The sequence below is a fragment of the Pinus tabuliformis genome, chromosome 5_2, assembly GCF_031772625.1.
Source record: "Pinus tabuliformis cultivar Carrire ecotype Pingquan chromosome 5_2, CPIR1, whole genome shotgun sequence".
Classification (NCBI taxonomy): domain Eukaryota; kingdom Viridiplantae; phylum Streptophyta; class Pinopsida; order Pinales; family Pinaceae; genus Pinus; species Pinus tabuliformis.
Window position 1 is genome coordinate 1080015130 of NC_142306.1, and position 16268 is coordinate 1080031397.

Genomic DNA, 16268 nt, shown 5'->3' on the forward strand with positions numbered 1-16268 from the left:
CCATTGCGAAACTTCCTGGATTTTTCCTTGTTGCAACTCACTTTGCCACAACTCTGGAAGATCTCGCGAGTGCTTTGGTTAACGCTCCAACTATACACTCAGCATGAGTTTCTCACAATTGAAGACGACAAAGGAAAGTAGGTAACTGATTAAGGAGGATGACTCATGTATTGCAATTTGGTTTAACTTGTTCAAATAAATATGATTATCAATAAAATAAGATAACCACACAAGTTATCATAACTATACAAGTTATCAATTATGATCATAATGTTGAATAACACAATCTAGACATTCATTAAAAATCACAGACGCACAAGATTTCATATTAGTCATATGCATACCATTGAACATCATAGCCCATGATTTAAAAATGTGATTGTAATATACTTATTTCTATATCTCAAATTAGTTGGAAACTAAAGGAGGGACTTCCACTCTCCACCCAACCATAGGCCAATTACACAAGAAATTTCTTGCAACTTGTTAGTGTCTGTCAGTCCTACCAGTCACCAGTGATCAAGTGTAATTTGTCAATATGGTTGATAGGGTCCTAAGTCAAATTTTATAGTTTCAATAGGTTTTCAAATAAAATTTGGTTACTGGTTAGTATGTATAGGCATCTTACTACTCCCTACGTTTCATGGTCAAGTTGCCATTTTAGCTGTGTCATCACTCATTGTGATGAGTCATCAGTAAAGTGTCGTTGATTTTTTTGGTAGCATTGGATGTGCTCTAGCCATGAAAATTGGTGGAGAGGCTAAGGAACATGAGATATCTAAGACCCAAAAATCGTTTGGGGAAATTCCACCCGGATGGAGAGATATTAAAATAATTAATATTTTTAATGAGACAATAAGTCTAAACTTAGGAAAATTAAAATATTAATGTGTATTAATATAATATGGGTGAGAAAGTTCTAAATAACAAAGATTAAGCCAGATCTAATCTTAGCCGTTGATTAGGGATTTAATCTCGGCCATTGAATCGTCAACAGGAAAAGTATAAGAGGAGGCTTGAGGGTCAGTTGGAAAAACACAAAGTTGATCAGTCAATTTGATTTTCTAGGGCAAGGTTTACTGAGAAATCGAGTTAGTGATCTGTTGTAGCGAGGGGCAGTTCGACAGGAGGCCGAGAATACATATCAGAGGCAGAGAAAGTGCTAGAGAGACAACGCAAAGCCTAGGAAGGTTGACGCAGAGGCAGCGAGGGTTGATGCAAAGGCTGAGGAGACCAGCGTAGAGGACGTAGAGGGTCAAGAGGCTGATGTAGAATCTGCAGAGGCTGACGCAAAATCCGCAGAGGTTGACGCAGAATCCGCAGAGGCTGACGCAGGCAGCGCAAAGGGCTGCATAGATGACACTGGGCTGAAGAGACTGTGCTAAGGTGCTTTCGTGGGCCAGACTAAGAGATGATCAACTGACGCAGAGCCGTAGGAGGGTGATGTAGTTCCAGAAGATAGCTTGGAGTAGCTTTCGCTATCCAACTGAGGAACAGTGGAAGTTACTGTGGGGACAATCATTCAGTCACTAATTAGCCATAATAGATATCTTCGGAGAAAGGTACTACTACCGAGGATAATCTTTGAAGGGTGAGCCATTTCTGGCACCCTAGTTGTATTCATAAATCTGCACAATCCCTTGTGTTGTCTCAGTTTATTTCAGTTACTGATCTATATGTTTGTGAAGGCTGCAATTGTGTTTATTTCGATATTTATGCATATAAATAACTTGTTAATGTAAATAACAAGTAGGAGATATTAAACCAAATATTGCAGTAGGGGTTTCTGATGTGTTAGATTCAGAAATTTTCACATGGTATCAGAGCGATTGTAGATCACATGAGGAATGAAGACGCCGACAAGAGAAATATGAAAAATTTGCAGCAGAAGCAGCTGTCTCGAGAGACAATGTTATTCCAGAGCTAAAGCGACAAAGAAGAGGTGACGCAGAGGCTCACGCAGAGCCTGCGTCATCATTTCGAGCCAAGGGAAGGGTCAACACAGAGGTAGAGAGAGGCAGAAGAAGCTCATGCAGACCCACGTCATCCTTCTCAGCCAGGTAGAATTGATGCAGTTGGCCAAAGGAGTAGAATCAACCTTCGCTATAATTATGCAGAGCCTGAAGGGATCAGATTCTTTAGTTGCCGGGGCTAAGGGAGTTATGAAAATTATGATTTGAGGAGCTGGTGGGACGTTGGTTCTATCAGTACAAAACAATGTATAAGGAGATAGAACCAAGGTAGAGGGAAGCACTACCTCGATGGATTTCTAGCCAAGAAATCTAGATCCGAGTTGCAAAAACAAAGGGAGATTGGAGAGGAGTGATTCAATAGTTGGCAGATTTCCAAGAGGGAAGTTGAGACTAAGAGGGAGTCTAGAAGAGGAGCAGAGACGACAATGAACGGATTGAGGGATCAGGACAGATTGGATGGGGCTTCTGATTTTGTCATCTGGAAGGCGAGGATCCTGGAAATCCTAGATAAACATCGCATCAAGGACTATGCCTTGAAAAACATAGCTGTTCGAGTTGACCCGAATGCTAATGAGAAGTATGAGGAGGCCGAGGAGAAGGCAAAATGCATGATCCTAGATGGGGTCAAAGATCATGTCATACCACATATTGCTGAGAAGAACACATCATGGGAGATGTGGGAGGCCCTGACCACCTTATACTAGGGCTCTTCCGTGGAGCGGAAGATGCTATTGGAGAATCAATAGAGGTCATATCAGATGTAGAAAGGAGAGGAGAGATATCACTTCCTCCTCAGGTTGCAAGGAATTCGTGACTAACTTACTTTCGTGGGGTCTACACCAGATCCAAAGTTTATGGTCAGGACTGCTCTGAATGAAGTCTCCGAGGACTGGGAGACATTTGTCCAAAGCATCTTGGGCAGAGCGACTCTCCACAGTTGGGAGGAGATGTGGGAAAATCTACGACAAGAGGAGATCAGGAGGTTAAGAAAGGTGGGCAGTAGCGGTAAAGGAGTTCAAGTCAAGAAAGAGGAGGAGGAGGAGGAGGATGCAACTCTAACATCTGCGGGACAACAAGGGAAGAGGAAGAAGAAGGACATCTTCACAATAAAGTGCTTCAGTTGTGGGGAGATGGGACATTATTCATCTTAGTGCCCTAGGAAGAAAGGCAAGGGAGAAGCTTCCGACTAAAAGGCAGCGCTAACAAAGGTGGAGAAGGAAGTCGAGATTGATGACAATTGTGCCGTGAGTGCTCATGCACCTCTAGAGAAGAGGTGGGGTGACATTGAATCGTAGTCAGGAGGAATACATACTAGGGGCAGGATCATTGAGGTGCCCAAACTCTTGGATGACATCCAGCTACAAGAGCCATTAATGACAATAGCACGATGACAGGTGTTGAGTGGAGAAAAGTGTGGTGGAGCAGCAAGGTAGGGCTAGAGTGCAGAGTTCTATAGCAACGCAATAGAGGTTGCAGTAGTGTGAGAGGCACAAAAGAGGTCGCAACAACGCAGTGGCAACAGAGGGAGCACGGGTTAGCAGCAAAGGCAACTTCAACATCACGAGGCTTCCAGACTAATTGGGATGTCAGTGGTTGGGAGAAGTCAGTTACTTACTTCTCGGTAACTGAGTTGCAATGCAACAGTTAGTAGTGGCAATGTTATGGGCAACATGATGCAGTATGTTGAGAGGGAGCTGTAGTATAGATGTAGCAGTGGCAGTGGCAATGTTATGGGTAGCAATACAGGAAGCAGTAGTGCAGAGGATGTGAGACAACAGGATCAACACAAGTACCGATGTGGAAGATCAATGTGATGTTTCTATGGTGAAGCATTACTAGAGCACATTCCTCGCTAAGAGGGAATGTTGATTTTTTTTGTAGCATCAGATGTGATCTAGCCATGAAAATTGGTGGAGAGACTCAGGCACATGAGATCTCCAAGACCCAAAAATTGTTTGGGGAAATTCCACCTGGATGGAGAGATATTAAAATAATTAATATTTTTAATGAGACCCTAAGTCTAAACATAGGAAAATTAAAATATTAATGTGAATTAATATAATATGGGTGAGAAAGTTCTAAATAACGAGGATCAAGCAAGATATAATCTTAGCCGTTGATTAGGGACTTAATCTTGACCGTTGAATTGTCAACAGGAAAAGTATAAGAGGAGTCTTGAGGGTCAGTTGGAAAAACACCAAGTTGATTAGTTATTCGATTTTTTTGGGGCAAGGTTTACTGAGAAATCAAGTTAGTGATCTATTGCAGCGAGGGGCAGTTCAGAAAGAGGTCAAGTATACATATCAGAGTGGCAGAGAAAGTTCCAGAGAGACAATGCAGAGGCAACAAGGGTTGACGCAGAGGCTAAGGAGGCCAGCGCAGAGGACGTAGAGGTCCAAGAGGTTGATGCAAAAGCCCTAGAGGCTGACGCAGGAATCACAGAGGGCTACAGAGCTAATGCTGGGTTGAAGAGACTGCACTGAGGTGATTTCATGGGCCAGACTGAGAGATGATCAACTAACGTAGAGCCGTAGGAGGGTGACATAGTCCCTGGAGGGTGACGCAGTTCCAAAAGATAGCTTGGAGCAACTTTCGCTATCCAACTAAGGAACAATCTAAGTTACTATGGGGCCAATCATCCAGTTGTTGATTAGCCAGAATATCTGTCTCCGGAGAAAGGTACTACTGCCGAGGATAATCTCTGAAGGGTGAGCCATTTCTGGCACCCTAGTTGTATTCAGAAATTTGCATAATAATAAAACCCTCATATTTGTTGCACCGGTTTTCCCGCATTGGGTTTTTCCGGGGACGATTGTCCAAAAATAACGGTGTCCCTTGTGTTGTCTCAGTTTATTTCAATTGTTGATCTGTATGTTTGTGAAGGCTGCAATTGTGTTTATTTCAATATTTATGCATATAAATAACTTGTTAATGTAAAGAACAAGTAGGAGATAATAAACTAGATATTGTAGTAGGGGTTTCTGAAGTGTTAGATTCAGAAATTTTCACATTGATCACCATCTCAATCATCATCTCATGGTCAGTCATATTGCAAGGTTCAAAGTCCAAATCATCAGTTCATAGATCCATTAGGTGTCATTATTAAGGTCAAGTCATCAAAATGGTCAAAAGAGTCATGACATCACCTAGGTCATCATCTTGGGAGTAGTAATTAGGGAAAAAAATGCTCAAGGAGATTTCAGCTTGTTTCAACATCCTCATTCATATTTCATATACCTCCCTCAACCTTCCCTCATAAATCCCCTCATTCCATCAAAAACCCTTTTTTCCTTAGGAAAATCCTTAAATCCTAGCCAAAACCCATTTTTCCCTTGGAAAAAACTTATTTTTAACTCTAGCCTTATCCCAAAATCCCTTTGTATATCCCTCTAGCCGCATTCCCATTCTTTGATAATAGTCCAACTCTAGCCGTGTTTCCATTTGTTTTATATATATCAAAATCCATTGCCGAAGTCCCTTCTTAATATATCGCATCACATATATATAAAGTCCCAAGCATCGAAACCTTCATTATTTCCCATGGGACTGGGACCCACAGGCCACGCGTTATCGTAAATCGAAATAAGAATCAATCCTTTTCTCGCCATACTGCTCCTTTGCATTGCAATTGCGCAATCACAATTCACAAAGTTATATAAGAATTGCCCTGTCTCCCCTTCCCTTTTGTGATTGTGATATCGCATATCACAACTCCTACTATCATTTCCCCCCATTACCATTGGTCCCTCTGCCTATTGCGATCGCAATCGCATTTCCCATGTGTCAAGTGAACTCCACTGAGCCTCTTCGTATTACGATTGCTACCGAGACCCACTCCTGGATGCGAAATGGATAAAAACACAATCTATAAAATGTTGTGTCCGCCCCGTTCAATGCCCTATATAATCCACAGTCCCTCCTGATGCGATTGCGATAAAGTTAGCAGATGCAATATTTTATTAGTTGTGCTTGATAAAGTTTGGGGTCCATCTTGTCGGAAAAACACTATGGAACATGGTAAAGGTCCCTCTCCCTGCTGTGATTGTGATAATATGATGGCCCATATCAACGACCTAGATTTAATCGGCCTGGATCAGCAAGCCTAGATCAATGGTTAATAATCCTCCCATTACCCTTCCCTATATGGTCAATATTAGTTCATTCTTTACGCTCTTGGTCATGATTTCTCGCTGTTTTTCATATAATTTCCCATATTTTCCTAACTGAATGACCATGACCTCCATTCACAGAGCACCAAATCATCCATTCCGCCCCCGCTTAGAGGACAACGAGGATATTTTCAACGCATTCCCATTTCACCACTGCTCAAACAGAATGCAGAAAAAGATGGAAAACAACGGAGTTGATCAACCAAAAAGACTAACAACAATGTCTATTTGAGGCCTCATTTACTACCAAAATGCCCAGAACAACACCATAACTCAACTGACTGATATTATTAGCAATTTGATCTATTTTTATAATTTTTGTAATAAATCTTGAATTCTGTTTCAAGATATTTATTTTGTGAATAATTGTATAAATACTTCACATTTTGAAGTATTGTGGGTTGGATGTTTGTGAATCATAAGTTAGAGCTAGTGTACATTTTGTAGTAATATAACATGCAATTGCAGTTATTATCTTGGGATTCTTGTGGTATGTTTCTGTGACAATGTTTTCTCTGATATTTCTTTTTCCTACCATCTCTATGCTTTCTTGTGATCACCTCATGAGTTTTAAACATAAGTCATAAGTTATATGCTCTGTTTTGATGATATTTTCATGCTAGTGTTCACTCCTCTTGATGAGTGAATTCATGGTTACATGCTCATTTTGATCCTCTACCTTTGCATCTCTACACCACCACGACAAACTATTTCTGTCACTGATCATGCCTACCTTGCCCCATTATATCTCCGCAATTGATCATTAGAAACCTTAGCCTAGTTCCTAGATCTATGAGCTTCATCCAACAAACCATAAAATCAAACACCATTGAGCTTAATATCTAGCCTAACATATGAATTCCTCTCCAGTCACTTCATTGGCCGTGAGATCCTTGAGAGAGACCTCTCTGATTTGGTAGGGCTAGCTGCCGAGTCTAAAGATTGGTTTGTAGTTACCTCCTTAACTTCCTTTCTCAGCCTTGGGACACTCAGGAGTGCTAACACAACTACCACCCCCGAGCCAAATCTAATGTTTGAGAATATGCTTGCTCAGGAAATTAACACTGAGAATATGGAGCCCACTATCCATGTGGTTTATCAAATGTAATCTAACAACAAATACCAAAGGTGTTAGCTATACCTAAAGAAAGCACGAGGGTCGTTTATTAGCTATTTCCTAGAAGTAAGCACCACAATGATCTACTCTTCCCTTCGAGTTCATTCACAAGGGCTCACCCAAGGTTCAGATCCGGATATTGCTTAGTCTCAAGAGTTGGAATCCACTATCCATGTGGTTTATCAGTTGTATTTTGATAGCAAGCACCATAGGGGTCTAATGTCTGCTGTCCATGTGGTTTATTACCTACTCAACTAATCATGGTGGATATTGGTGGCCACCCACCTATCCCAATGACTCACAAGGCAATTTTCCAATTTTGGTAGTTTTCTATTTTGGCAATTTTTAGATCCTAAAATTTTAGAGCCGTTTTGAGGCCCTAAATGACAATTTTTGGGGAAATAGACCAACAATAGTCATAGATTGGCATTGATAGTTAGAAATTGTACTCCTTGGATAGACCTTTCTAATGAGTTATCGTGTGTGCCAAATAAAACAAATAAAAAAAATTGAGGTAAAAAATGAGCCTCAAAACAAAAATGTACAACCAAAATCAACTTTATAAGAACCAATAGGATTCAAGATGATGATGTCAACCATGGGGGATGATTCACCATTTTTGGAGTAAAAAAGTAAAAAGATTAAAAAATAAAATAAAAATAAAAATAACTGTTTTTTCAACTCATTCTTGACTTATCTCCCTACAAATTTACTCAAATTTCAAGTGGGGGCACTTGATGGATGCACAATTTAATTCCTCGTCCAAGGAGTACCCATGTTGCATACTTTCAATGGACCTGGTTACACGAAAAATGAGAAAATCATGAAAAACGTGATTGCAATCACAATTTTCATATATTTCTCATTTTTCATGTAAGAGGGTCCATCGAAAGTATGCAACATGTGTACTCCTTGGATGAGGAACTAAATTATGCATCCAACGAGTGCCCCCGCTCGAAATTTGAGTAAAGTCGTAGGGATCAAAAATATGAGTTGAAAAAATAGTTTTTTTCTTTTTCCCTCTAAAATTTGATGATGTAATATAATCTTATTTTATTATTTCCACTATTATTTTATAATATTCCTTAGGAGGCCCATTTTAGACCTCATAATTTCTCTAATGATCGATGCCAAAGTTACGACACCAGGAAGTTGACGTTCCAACTTACCCCATCGGGGCCCATAAGTCTTTGGTGCTTTATCTCCTAAGGTTAGGTTTTTGGATTTTTAGGGTTTCTCATTGCTTCCTCATAATAAAAAGTCCTTAGAGCCTCATTGTAACACAGTTCAAGAAGGCACATAGCCGTCACATGTCTTCTCAAAGATAAACTACCACCATCGGATCTAGTTTGCTTTCATTCTACATATATATAATTTCAACACTTTACATTTATTAATTGAAGTCGAGTTTCATTGTATCTCTGTGTTTTGGTTTTAAATATATATTTCATTTTGTTCCCTTCATAAATTCGGATCATCAAAAGACATCACAGTGACCCAAAATCCCTTGTCCAGGTGGTTTATTGGCTATACAACAAGCACCATAGTGATTCAACCATCCACTGATCCTCCCACTGATCCACATAGGGATAGACAACACAATCTCATGGCCTCACACACAGTTCACAGGGGATTCACACAAAATTCACAAGGATTTAACTCATGAGTATGCAAGGTAAAGTATTTGTAATCTTGAATACCGTTGGAACCACACTACCCACTATTTACACAACATTCATAGGAAATTCAATTCAATTCACACGTTGGGTGTACCCCAGGCATAGGGCTCTATAGACCAAATCGAACACCACTCTATTTTCTACTACCAATTCCCAACAACTCCACATGCTCCAAAAGTGCACTCAGAAGGGAGAAAAACTTCGTCCAAGAGAGAACTTGAGTGAACTTAATCAACAAGAAAGAGTTCCAAAGCTAGGAAACCAACCAATGAGAGCTCCCAATTTCTTTTATTCTCTTCCGTTGTGCCTTTATATATTTCCTTTTAGCATCCCTTTTGTGCGTTTGAGAGGTCATACACCTATCTCTTCTACCCATTAAGGGAGAGGGCACTGTCTTCTCCTCCACTGCCTCCAATTGTATCTCATAAATTGACTATCATCTTTTAAGTTCAGTGTTGGTTCGTGGTTTTCCAACACAGTAAGTTCCATCAAACCTTAGGGTCCCAAAAGGTTTTCCTCAATCATAATAATTAAATTTAAATGTTTAAAACACATTGTATCAACTAGTTGAGGCTCCCGCGCCCATTGAATCAAAAAAATTGAGCCAAATGAGAGGGTTGTCACACTAGTCATGGTCCAACCTAGGAAAAAAGATACAACCTCAAGAACAAGACACAAGCCTAGGTTACCTATTACAAAGCTTCACATGGTTGTTACAATGCTTTGATTTGTGACCTTCGACTTACAATGGTGGTAATAAAATGCTACACAATTTTATATGTACCCTTGTTGACATGCTAGGTAATTGTATCATAGTCTTATACATGGGCTATGCATCATGTTCCTTTTTCTGGTTTTCCTTATAGATGGACTTCCTGGGTTAGAGGCAGCTAGGTCATAGAAACAAATTTACTCCATCAGCGGGTTAGGGGCTTCTAGAGGGGATTTATGGGGTTTGGAGGAGTTTTTATGGGAATTGTGGCATTCACTCGACATATTCCATCGTCCACACAACTTGCCTTTTGTTCTGTTGCATTATGAAAACTTTCGAAAAATGGGTTATTACTGAGCCTAACTCCATTAATTATGCTTAATGTGGCATCCCAAGACGAATACTTGACGTAACGCCTTAGTGTAATAGCTCATTGAAACCAGAATGAGAAGATCTACAAGATGAGATGGTGGGAAGTGACTTCCAGTGGCCTAAGGAGCAATGGAGGCCGATTTACCATTTTCCTGAATTAAAAGGGTATTTTAATTAATTAAAAAAGACGAGAAATATGCTAAGTGATTAAAATAATAATAAAATAAAGGCTTCTAGAGGGGTCCATGAGATCTATAAAAGAGGAGGAGGAGACCATTTGAGGACATCCTTGAGATGAGTGTTTTTCTTGTGGAGAGGTTTGAAGAACCGAGAGTTCTCAGCTTCAGCAATAGCCCTAGGACAGAAACCCTTGCGTGATTCAGTAAGAGTGGGCGAGTACCCATATCTCCCCTTGGTTTATTCATCCAAAATTCAAATGCAAGCTTAGCAGTTGCATCTCAGTTCATTTTTGAAGGGCCACTGTCAGTATTGGAGCAGATTATTTAGGAGACCAAATTATCTATCTCAGTTATTTCAGTTGTATCATCATGTATACTCTTTCTAGTTATTTATTATAATAAAATCTGAGATTATTTTAGCTCATTGTAGTATTGAATTGATGCACTCTATTTGTTATATTTCACATGACAATCCTCTGTTAAGAATGAAATTATATATGTAGCACTTATTGAGTTAAATTCCGAGAATCTGCAATTTTTTTATGTTTGTGTTATTACATTATGTAAGACCATCATCCATGATCACCTTTTTAGAGGGAGCACTTTGCTTCAGTTACCCTTTCCTCGACATTGTATATTTCCACCCCTTATCCTCTTACCTTTCTTTATTAGCTTGTTTTAGAAGCTTCATTAATTTCATTTAAATCTCCTTTTTTGGTATGGGAAATCCATTATTCATAAGGGTTGGGTTCTTTATTTCCCTTTTATTTTGATAGGCATGATATACATGGGGGCTAGGGTTGATGGCCTCACATGTGGGGGTAGTGTTCAAGCTATATTGGATTTTGACTTTATAATTCATCCATTTTCTTTATTTTACATTTTAACATTTGACATTTGTTTTTCTCTTTTTTCTTATGGCAACATCAACCTCTAGGCATTTACAACCCCCTTCTTCTCATAGGATGAGGCAAACAAGGAACTAGTTTTAGTGATTAACAATCACCAAATCAAAAGAAGGGAGAAGGAACAAAGGGATACGTGGAAAGTGTTAAGTATGAAAGGACATGTACCTACTATCTTTGTCTAAGCCTCCTATTTGTGCCCCTCTTGGACAAAGAAAAACCTTGGTGTGGTTACACTTAACTAGAAGGAATTAATGACCACCAAGGTGAAACAAGGAAACAAGCATAATTTCCAAGCATCAAGATCCATTATCTAACTTCAATCCATGTTCCTTACATTCCTAATACATTAAATATAAACACTTCGTATGAAACAATGGCTAATGTACCTTGTGTTTTGAAACACCGTCATTGAATGAGAACGTTGGCCACATGGGTGGGCATGATATATATAAGAGGCATTTGAGGAGCTGTTATATATGGATAATGTTGGCCATCATCTATGGGACCATTGTCTATAATATGGATCATCAAAGAATGATCTACTCTAGTTACCCCTAGGTGAGAGTGGGTAATAGTCTCAACCACTAAACCACATCCTAAGGAATAAAAATTAGGCTCTACTTTCTTCTTCATCAAAAACTCCCTTTATCTCCAATCCTCAATGCTAGATAGGTTTCATTTGACCTCGAGGCCCAATGATTCCATTGGTTGCACAATGTATGGTCTTTTGTTTAAGCTAAGCTTTAGGTCTTTGCTTGGTTGGTTGTTTGTCAAAAGTACACTATTAGATGGCTTATACCCATTTTATCACATTGTTTAGAGACCTTGAATCATCTTTTACAGGAATGTAGTTTTGCTAGATGACGTTGGAGGTTGGTACAAGATCAACATTTTGTTATGCTTCATGGACAACTTCATTAGCATGCAACTCTTCTTGGGGATTTGGGGGCCTCGGTTTTGTCCCACCTCTTGGAAGTTTGGGAATATATTCCAATATTAGCTTTATTCACAATGTGAAGCTTTAATGCAAGTATTCCTTTTTACGAATGAGATCAGTTCTATCAATTCTTTTTGTCACTCTTAATGAGATGAGGTATGTGTGCAATTATTTGTTAAAAGATAACTTTTAATTAAGGATGCAAAAGTTCAGTGTTGTAATTTACTTTGAAGAATGCAAAAGTTCAGTGTTGGAATTTACTCTGAAGAGAACACGATTTTTGCATAAATGAAAACCATTGTTTCCATTAGTATTAATGGAAACTCTCTGGTTAATCTTTTTTCATTGTTATAAATAAATATTAGATAAATTTCACAAAAATGAACACCAATGTTTACACTGGAAACTCTCTAGTTAATATTTTTTTTAAATCTAGATTTTCTATGTTTCTGGTTGGTTTGGTTGGTTGGTTTATATATATATATATATATATATATTCCCCGTGTTCCAATGGACCCTTGTCCAGTCCCTATCCATTTCCATGTAACTTGGCTTTTAAAAAACTTCCCTGGGAAAGTGATTTTCAACTTACAGATAATAACCGCAATAGGACTTTTATAATTGCAAGGCATTGGAGATATATTCATTAATAAAATGAAATTCATTTCTGTAAAGATTTTTCATGGTTGGCTTGGATCTAGCCATAACCTTACGATCAATGTCAGTTAATATTGAAGTTGCCTTGATTGGTACAGTGATCTTGTGACCAGAATACATGAATCAGAAGGTTGCACAAGCCTTCCACATACACTATATGCCAACAAACTTATCCGAGTTCATGAAGTAGATGACGATAAGAGCTGAAAGGCCTTAACATGGCCACAGCAGTGTTAAGCAGTTCACGGTATGAGCATCATCACACTATTCCGCTACTCGCCCTTGAGACATGATAGAGGCCGCTGCAGCTGAAGCTGTTGATGAAAGACCCGTGATATCACCTGGCTTTGAAAGGTGTAAAAGACTGCATAGATGATCAATTCCACTCATAAATACATATTGAAAAATAAAAAAGGACAAGATGGTATATAGAAGACTTTTTTTGTTTTACCAAATCGACTATAAACAAATGGACAGGAAAATGACACTACGGTGCAAGTAACTCGGAAAATGTTGAAATTGCTGTTGCTGCTTCAAGAAAATTTTCTGCCGATGTAGGTGTAGATACTTCCACCAAGTGTAGTCCTGGTGTTAAAGGTTCTGCTATATTGATCTCAAACATCTTGGGAATTTTATGAATAGATGTCACAGATGTAGTGATTTCGAAATCCATTTCGGCTGCTTCTGTAGTAACGCTTTGAATAGTCTTGAATGTAAATCCAACTCTTAGAAGTTCATGATCAAATTTGTACCCCAGTTTATTAAAGAACCCCAGGGCTCTGTTACTCACTTTACTGTCCTCCCTGTTTCGCACAAGTGCTGGAATCTTTTCAGCAGTAGCACCCCTCATGCCTCCTCCAATATGAATAACAGTCCTGCATATATTTTGTATGATAGTACAAAATCACGTCATAAAGAAAATGATTGCTGTCCAAATTGGAAGAGAAAAATATCTATTCTATTTGCAAAACTCCAAAATTCACACAAACTTCCAAGTGAGTGGACAGGATAGTTATGTTGCCGAAATCAGGATCCTAACATGTCTCGCTCTAACAGACGGCTAAAGAGATACATGAAGCTGTCCCGAAAGAGACTCTGAATCGTTTATATATTTTCTAGTATCATTGAGAGCATTTAAAAAATGCTACTTCCAAGCGCATTAGAGACTTCACCATATGCATTTTGGCGCAATTCCACTTGTAGAGAAGGTTCCACCATAGCTCAACAAAGTTGGTTAATAGAACTGTTTCATTAAGAAATTACCATATACTATAATATTAACTACAGAGAAAAAACTTATTAAAGGTTATGATTGTTTGCGTTCTGCAGTTCTTAAAAGTATTTCCTAGTTTCCACTCAGAATACTCGATTTTTGGCTGTGTTTTTTTCTCTTCTAATTCATTTATTTACTTGTAGTACATATTAAAGACTCAGCTAATTAGATCCCATTTTCGAAGTTGTCACCAAAGAGAAGTCGATCAATGTTATCTTCAATAAAATTTCATAAACTATGTGAATGGTCAAGAGACAGTAAATGATAATGCATACCATGAAGGCTGGGGCTCTTCTAAAGAGCAATGGAGGCGCAACTCCTGCACCGATTTCCCTGCAAATAGAAACTCCATCGAGCAGTCCTATAAATCAAATAACTAGACATTTCTACATAGAAGATCATCTAAATGCAAAATGATATACAGAAAATATCACCCAAATCTTATACCTGTCATTGTATAGAGGGATATTCAATCAACCATGGAAAATGAACTTACCGAGATTTCGTACACTTTTTAGAACTATCTCATGCACCTTCACTTTCTTCTTCTTAGTTCCACTGATACCTTGTAGAAGAACTTCCAAAGCTTTCACGTGCTGCGTTTAGAGCACAATCCATATCGAGTGTTAATAGCAAATAAGAAAAACTCATGAACAGGAACTACAGTGGCTAGACAGATTTTAGAACTAAACTGGCTAGACATATATTAGCTAAATATATTTTTAAATGCCTGCATTGGAACACGGACAACTTAATCAAGATAAATAGAATTATCAGAAGGAGCCATTTAGGGGTAGTAATGTTGAATTCATGTTCCCTTTGAATATTCAAGGATGGTAATGTTGTTTGTTTAAAGAATGAAATTTAAATTAAAAAATTCAAATTCGATTTATGCATAGAAGATTTTATTGGTGATTTTAACATTTAAAATTAAGGATGTTTTGGAAGTAAACAGTTTGGATAACATAAACAGCATGCAGAAAGAGCAATGAAATTAATGAAGTATAAAAAGTTATCGGTGAGGATGTTACAGAAACTAGAAAATGACTTAGAAAATATGAGGTTTCGTTAATGAGGATATCCTATTAGGGAGGACAACATCATTTATGAGGATATCTTCATTAGGGAGCACATTCTAGTGGAAGAAGACAACCTATAACCTAGGGAAAGGGGTAAAATTGTGCAACATGTACATCATGCATATAAATAATGTCCCACGAATCTGTTGTCACTCGAAAACGAAAAGAATCAAATTAAACACGTGTAGTGGCCGTACTAAATTAAGAGCCATTACTGAACTGTGAAACTGTAAAGATTGTTGAAACTGTCTGAAATGGTATTAATAGATTTGACGAAGTACTTACCTGATCTGCTATGGCTGTTGCGATGAGGATGCTGCAGAACTTCTCCAGCGCTCTCGTTACCGAATGACCAAAACCACCCAGCCAAACCGAGTATACCTAGATACTCAATCCAGTATGCTTCTCAACCGATGCATACCGTTCCCCGTGCCCAGAGACTTCAAAACAAGTAAGGCTCAATAGTTCCGAATTATAAGTAGTATGGATAAATTTCCTCTCCTTCTTCCTTCAACAACACTCTCCTTCTTCCTTCAACAACACCCGGTTCAGTTTTTCCACTCACAGTAAATACAACCTTCCCCATCCACAGGCAAAGAACAACCCCCCTTTGAAATCCTCCTTCCTCCCTTTAAATAGCAGAGGTTCCTCCCCCTCTACGCATCTGTTCACCGCCTTTATGAAATGATAAGATTTTGTTAGGCGGTGACTGCTTTGTCATGATATTTGCCTTTAATTGAATCAGATTCTCACAACATCGAAAGGTGTTATTTTAATTATGACAGTTGGTAATTTAATTTAAATAGTATAAGACCATGATGATTTTAAATATTACATATTATTTTATGTTTTATAAAATATCAAGTTTAATCATAAGGTTTATGGGTTTAGTTTATTAGTACACATTTTGGGTTATATACGTAAACATATGAATAAACTCAACTATATTTCTTACTGAGTGTATATTTCTTCTATTTACGAGAATTAGGTATTTAATTTACACCTTTGATAATTAATTCATTTATCTTATATTTAGATGTTCTCCATGAATAGTCGATATATAGTCGATGTATATATATATATATATATATATATATATATATACTAGTGCAATGTATATGCTGCATGCATATGTAGCTATCATATGTATGCCTCACATGCATGCTAATATTGCTAAGTTGTTCGTGATTTGAGATGGGTTGTTACAACACGT

The 16268-nt window shown here is 38.3% G+C and overlaps 1 protein-coding gene across 2 annotated transcripts in view; it reads right to left on the minus strand.

Moving 5' to 3' along the window:
• Positions 1 to 12679: 12679 nt before the first annotated feature.
• Positions 12680 to 16268, minus strand: part of LOC149162986 (mediator of RNA polymerase II transcription subunit 18-like) — a 272392-nt gene continuing 268803 nt past the window's right edge. Inside the window, exons 3-6 of one of the 2 annotated variants that reach the window (XM_089435864.1) lie at positions 14473 to 14572; positions 14252 to 14309; positions 13195 to 13578; positions 12680 to 13067 (exon numbers count right to left, since the gene is read on the minus strand). In XM_089435864.1, the coding sequence (XP_089291990.1) occupies positions 12968 to 13067; positions 13195 to 13578; positions 14252 to 14309; positions 14473 to 14572 (642 nt within the window). In that variant the 3' untranslated portion in view covers positions 12680 to 12967. Of the gene's footprint in view, positions 13068 to 13154; positions 13579 to 14251; positions 14310 to 14472; positions 14573 to 16268 lie in introns of both variants that reach the window. The other variant, XM_089435865.1, reaches the window with a different exon arrangement.